This window comes from Coregonus clupeaformis, chromosome 21, assembly GCF_020615455.1.
Source record: "Coregonus clupeaformis isolate EN_2021a chromosome 21, ASM2061545v1, whole genome shotgun sequence".
In the NCBI taxonomy this organism is placed as follows: Eukaryota; Metazoa; Chordata; class Actinopteri; order Salmoniformes; family Salmonidae; genus Coregonus; species Coregonus clupeaformis.
In genome coordinates, this window is record NC_059212.1 from 52,086,593 (window position 1) to 52,093,416 (window position 6,824).

The following is a 6,824-nucleotide window of genomic DNA, read 5'->3' on the forward strand; positions in this document are numbered from 1 at the left end:
CAAACACACCGCCCGGGCAACGAAGGAGTGGCTTCGTAAGAAGCATTTCAAGGTCCTGGAATGGCCTAGCCAGTCTCCAGATCTCAACCCCATAGAAAATCTTTGGAGGGAGTTGAAAGTCTGTGTTGCCCAGCGACAGCCCCAAAACATCACTGCTCTAGAGGAGATCTGCATGGAGGAATGGGCCAAAATACCAGCAACAGTGTGTGAAAACCTTGTGAAGACTTACAGAAAACGTTTGACCTGTGTCATTGCCAACAAAGGTATATAACAAAGTATTGAGAAACTTGTGTTATTGACCAAATACTTATTTTCCACCATAATTTGCAAATAAATTCATTAAAATCCTACAATGTGATTTTCTGGATTTGTTTTTCTAATTTTGTCTGTCATAGTTGACGTGTACCTATGATGAAAATTACAGGCCTCTCTCATCTTTTTAAGTGGGAGAACTTGCACAATTGGTGGCTGACTAAATACTTTTTTTCCCCACTGTACATAATGTGGAGCTATGGTAAGTCAGAAGAACATACATAATGTGGAGCTATGGTAAGTCAGGAGAACATACATCGTGTGGAGCTATGGTAAGTCAGAAGAACATACATAATGTGGAGCTATGGTAAGTCAGAAGAACATACATCGTGTGGAGCTATGGTAAGTCAGGAGAACATACATAATGTGGAGCTATGGTAAGTCAGAAGAACATACATAATGTGGAGCTATGGTAAGTCAGAAGAACATACATTGTGTGGAGCTATGGTAAGTCAGAAGAACATACATAATGTGGAGCTATGGTAAGTCAGGAGAACATACATCGTGTGGAGCTATGGTAAGTCAGAAGAACATACATCGTGTGGAGCTATGGTAAGTCAGGAGAACATACATGGTGTGGAGCTATGGTAAGTCAGGAGAACATACATCGTGTGGAGCTATGGTAAGTCAGAAGAACATACATCGTGTGGAGCTATGGTAAGTCAGAAGAACATACATAATGTGGAGCTATGGTAAGTCAGGAGAACATACATCGTGTGGAGCTATGGTAAGTCAGAAGAACATACATAATGTGGAGCTATGGTAAGTCAGAAGAACATACATCGTGTGGAGCTATGGTAAGTCAGAAGAACATACATCGTGTGGATTTATGGTAAGTCAGAAGAACATACATCGTGTGGAGCTATGGTAAGTCAGAAGAACATACATCGTGTGGAGCTATGGTAAGTCAGAAGAACATACATTTACACTATTTAATAGGATTAATGCACTAATACCTTTACATTCTGCCAAAACACTAACATGTCAATGCTGCATCGTGTCAGAATTAACTACATTGCTTGTGTAACTCCAGATACATAAATAATGATTATGGATCATGTAGATCTGTTAGAATCAGGTCCAGATAGGGATATTGGTTTGCTAGAGCCTGGGAGATGAGAGAAACGGGTATCTTGTCAAAGAAAACAGTGTCTTGTCAAAAAAACATTGAAACCTCAACTTTCTCAAGTCCCCAACACACCCCCCACCCCTAGTTTAGACACACGCAAGCCTGCACACAGACACACACATGCTCGGCGGGCCAGTCTCCAGATCCTGTCCCCTGAGGTTGGATCGTGTCTTCCGTTCTACAAGGCAAAGACATCAGTAGCAGCAGCCAGCCCTCCTCCTCCTGTCTTTCCATCCTCTTCTCCTTTTCCCTTTCAAACTGCTCCAACACCAACGGAACTTGACAACTCCCACTCCTAAGGACACATCCAACTTAGTGATGTTGACTGTGGAATGTTTTGGAAACTAACTTAACATTGTGTTGATATCTGCCTGTCCTCTTTTCTGGAATGAAAACAGTCATCTTCCCTAGTGATTGAACTTGAACTGAGATTGTGCCACTATCATTAAGTGTGACAGTAATTAATGTTTTTAACTGCGATTATGTCAATGATTGTGCCTCAATCTGTTTCACTGTACCTCTGTTTAGGTGTGACCGTGTGGGAGCTGATGACGTTTGGGACCAAGCCCTATGACGGCATCCCAGCCAATGAGATAGCAGGGGTGCTGGAGAAAGGGGAGCGGCTGCCCCAGCCTCCCATCTGTACCATAGACGTCTATATGATCATGGTCAAATGTTGGATGATCGACGCAGACAGCAGGCCTCGTTTCCGGGAGCTGATAGCGGAGTTTTCCAAGATGGCGCGGGATCCCCCACGTTACCTTGTCATCCAGGTAAGCATTTTAACTCCTTTGTCAGGAATAACTGTAGAGTCACACACAACACAAACCTATTAGACTCCCTCAGACACTGTAAGGTTAGTGAATAACCACCTAGCTACTCTATCATTCTTTCTGACTGGTCTTTTGGTACTGATGGTGAGTTGTGTGTGTCTCTTCCAGGGTGACGACCGGATGCACCTCCCCAGCCCCACCGACAACAAGTTCTACCGCAGTCTGATCAGTGGAGAGGACATGGAAGATGCTGTGGATGCAGACGAGTACCTGGTGCCTCAGCATGGCTTCTTCAGTAGCCCCAGTACATCCCGTACCCAGCTCCTATACTCTATGGTACAATAATAGTAATATATACCTCAGCACCTTCAGCACACAGCTCCTACATTATATGGTACAATAACACATCAACTAGGCTAGCCATCATCTACTGCTATGTGGCAGACACTTGTAACTGAAAAAGAGGCAATTTCCCGGACATAGTCTACGACTAGACTAAAATGCATGTTCAATGGGGATAAGTCCAGGAGTCTGAATCCGGTAAACCAGTCCAAAGAAAAGGTTTCCACCAGCCACTGGCTCTCTGTCTCTGCGCTCATTTCTAACGCAGAGAATAGTTTTTTAGTCTATTACAGGAACTGGATAATATGACATCATTGCACTGAATCAAAGAAAAGTGATTCCATTATGTCTCACTTTTTTATGCTCACAGCTCTTCTCTGTTCTTTTATAAAGAAGGGTCTGCAGAATGTTGTTATCCACCTCCAAAATGGACGTAATTGGGCAATTTAGACTACTGGAGGCAATTTAGGTTTCCCTACACCCTGGATTAGAACCAACAACCTTGTGGTGAATTGTTTCTGCAAAGGCTAGAACATTCTCTTTGTTTATTTATTTATCCTGTATTTAACAAGATGAAACCAGGTCAGGTCATGTTGATACTGCGTCTCCCAGTTCAAGTTCATAGTTAGCCCCTGTTGCCATTGTGGTGAAATTGAATCATGGTGTACGTAGGCTGGGGAGGAAACAGAGTAAATTACATTTACGTGGGCGTTCATACCGGGTCATACCTGGCTTGAACCAGACTCCCCTCAATCACCCAATCTTTCCTGTTAAATTGTCATCAGGGGTACTCTTCTTCTTCCCCCGTCCTATTTCTGTTCTCCCCCCTCACCCCTGCTTCCTCCCAGGTGCCCCTTGATTAATGGCATTTAAGATGAGGAGAAATCATCTCTCTTTCCTTCTCTGTCTGTCTTAAGACTCATCTCCAAGAGGTCCAGTGTTGGCCGTATATCTAGGAACTTATGCCTGCCACTGAAAGCCGGCTGGTTACTCCATAAGCTTTCAACTTTGATTACTTTTGCAGGCAGACCTACTTATTAAATATTTTTCTGGCAGAATACAAGTGCAGGAACCTGATTTTTATAATAGCAGCGTTTGGTTCACTACACAGATGGTCGCCTGTTTAACTTAGTCCCATTTCCTCTTATTCAGCCTGTCGAAAATAATGAAATATGTCTCAGCTGTTTTGTCACTCTTTTTATTTATTCATTGTGGTTGCTTTTATTTTACCATCTTCTTCATACACATTTATGAAATTAAAAGGTTTGACCTTTCGAAACATTACTGTAAAGAACTACCAAGAGCTTATAAGAAGTATGTCTACAGTAATGAGTATGTGTTTTTGTGGGATTTTACCATGTGTGTTCAGATGTAAATGGAAGTGTTGACCTGAGTGTGAATCTGTGTTTCAGAGCCAGAACAGCACATTGAACAGCAGCATTGGACTGTGCCACAGCAGAAATGGGGTAAGAGAGTCAGTAACCATCACAAATGCACATTGAGGTGTATTGAAAAGGAAACTTTGCAGTATTGACATAGTCTTTCACCATTCAAAACAACTGATCTCTAATTCATTGGATACTTGCAGTTAAGGTGTGGCTTTGGGTCAACAACATTTTTATTTTACCTAGAACGGGTTCCCAGTCAGAGAAGGGAGCATGGTTCTCCGGTACATTGCTGACCCCACAGACAGGTTCTTGGACCACGCCTTCCAGCCAGCTCCAGGCAAGTATCCTCCTTTACCTCCCAAAGGGTCTTAACCCCAGAACATGGCTAATGTCATTGGATATAATGGGGCGGCAGGTAGCTTAGTGGTTAAGAGCGTTGTGCCAGTAACCGAAAGGTCGCTGGTTCTAATCTCCGAGCCGACTAGGTGAAAAATCTGTCGATGTGCTCTTAACCCTAATTGCTCCTGTAAGTCGCTCTGGATAAGAGCGTCTGGTAAATGTAATATAGTGATACACCTTCCTTTTAAAATAAAACAGTCATGTATTATTTTGAAAGGAAGAGTGACCTCTGCTGGGCAATAGCTGTAGTTCATATTCCAAGTAGAGCACCTCTGTCATTGCTTACAAAACTACAATTTAACGTTTCATTCACTGTATGTCCACTTAGTACACAGAGGGCTTGTTTTCCTGCTGTAGTAAGTAACTCCTGTAATTTTGCCCCCACAGACTACATTAACCAGAACGGAGTTTCGGACATGATGAACCCTGTATACCAGCACCCTGGTCCCCCTCGCACCCTCCTCCCCACCATCTCCTCAGACGACACAGAGGCAGAGTACCTGAACTGCTATAAGAACGGGGCGGTTGGGCCTGAGTACCTCAACACCCTCCAGCCCCCCCTCCTCTCCCCGACCACCTCCAATGGCATCTCCCCCATCACCTCCAATGGCCTCAACCCAACTGCTAACGGCCATTACCCCATGTCCAATGGTCTCCTCTCTCCCACCTGCAATGGCCTCTCCCCCACTTCCAATGGTGGTCTCCACTGCGTCCAGAAATACCAGCCCCAGAACAGTATAGATAACCCAGACTACCAGCAGGACTTCACCCCCTCCATCAAGACCCACATCCCGGCCGCAGAGAACGCAGAGTACCTGGGCCCAAACTGAGTCCTATTATCCCCTCTACTCCCACTGTGGAGGGAATGAGACACCAGGGAATAAGGCTCTCTATCCTACTGAGAGAAGACATGAGGTCTTTGTTTAGGAGGGGTAGCAGTACCATGGATTGGATTGTACTTTGCATTGTATTTATCCCTGCCTAAAGAAGCCAGAAGTGAGATAAGTGCAGCTTTCCATTTTGTTTCGCCAGTTGTAGTATTGTATAGTACTGCGAAACTCTCCTCATTCCAAAACCTCTTCCATTTCAAACTGAGTCTGAACAGATAGAGATGTGAATCATGTGATAGAAATGAGGCTCTAGGTCTGGGTGTATTCCACTCCATTGTGTTCAAACAACCAAGAGAAAACCTTAGGCCTATGAGATACTGTAGCCCCTATCGGAAACCCATAAGAGTTGTCATGTTGCACAATGAAAAGTTGTGATCAGAATGTATAAAAGGAGAAACACTATTACTAGACAAAATAGTGTATCCTTCAATCCTTGGTATCAGATGCTCCAGAAATACTATTATATGTGGCAGCACACCCTTTTCTTGCCTACACATAAACGGTACTTAAAGATGTCACTGATACAGGATTGGTGTATTGAGTACATAGTATTATTGGATATTTAGCTTCCACAGCTTAAGGGCTGGAAACTGTTAGAACGACAGTTAGATGTCTGGGCTCTTCTGTGTGGAACCTGCAGTTTGAGACCCACTGGAGTCAAATGTTGCTGAACGTTGGTGTTAGAAGTGGGAAGGAGGAGGCTCTCATCAGTCTGATGGTGGCTGGTCCATGGAGTTCATTGATGGAGGAACTTCTGAATCATGACGGCACTCTTTCTGAAGGAGGGGTTCATGAGGACACAACAATGTCAAATGTTGCTAGAGATGACTCTGCTGAAGGCTCTATAGCAGGGGTATTCAAATCTTACACTGAGGTCGGGAGCCTACTGGTTTTCTGTTCTACCTGATAATTCATTTCATCCACCTGGTGTCCCTGGTCTAAATCAGTCTCTGATTAGAGGGAAATAATGAAAAAAGCAGTGAAACTGGCTTCGAGGTCCAGATTTTAATTTGAGTGCTCTATAGCCTTTATTATATGGCCAGATGGGAGATACACTGTCCCCTGTTGGTGCCCCAGTGTAAAAGCATCAATATTAGTACATCTGTGCTTATTATTGTTTTGTACAGTTGGGTCTTTAGTTCTGACACTACATCTGTAAATCTTCTAACAGCTTTAAAGTCTTGCACTCTTGCAGGAACTCAAACTTTCAAAATGAATCTCTTTCCTAGTTTTAAAGGAATATATGAAATAGTTACTTGACATTTGAGAGCCTGCTGTTCGACAAAGGTACATGTACAGATAAATGTGAGATTATGCTGTGTACAATATACTCAATATGGTCACCTATAAATTATCCTATCAACATTCCTCATCTAAATGGTCTTGCCACTTTATATATAAATATACACTTATTCATGAACTATAATTTTCATTTCAAAGTGAAAATGAATAAAACTTTTATATTTAACTATTTCTCGTTTTCTTTAAAGACATATTTACACTGTTCAACAGCTCATCTGAGAGTGTTTTTCAACCTGTTTTATTTAGCTGAACAAACAAGATAATTAAAGGGTTTCTTGTTGAAAAACAA

At 42.9% G+C, this 6,824-nt stretch overlaps 1 protein-coding gene across 1 annotated transcript in view; it reads left to right on the plus strand.

Moving 5' to 3' along the window:
• Positions 1 to 6,701, plus strand: part of LOC121535557 (epidermal growth factor receptor) — a 93,746-nt gene extending 87,045 nt beyond the window's left edge. The window contains exons 23-27 of the mRNA XM_041842745.2: positions 1,970 to 2,214; positions 2,383 to 2,550; positions 3,969 to 4,022; positions 4,188 to 4,281; positions 4,731 to 6,701. Coding sequence (XP_041698679.1) covers positions 1,970 to 2,214; positions 2,383 to 2,550; positions 3,969 to 4,022; positions 4,188 to 4,281; positions 4,731 to 5,173 — 1,004 coding nt within the window. The 3' untranslated portion in view covers positions 5,174 to 6,701. The remainder of the gene's footprint in view (positions 1 to 1,969; positions 2,215 to 2,382; positions 2,551 to 3,968; positions 4,023 to 4,187; positions 4,282 to 4,730) is intronic.
• Positions 6,702 to 6,824: the final 123 nt, after the last annotated feature.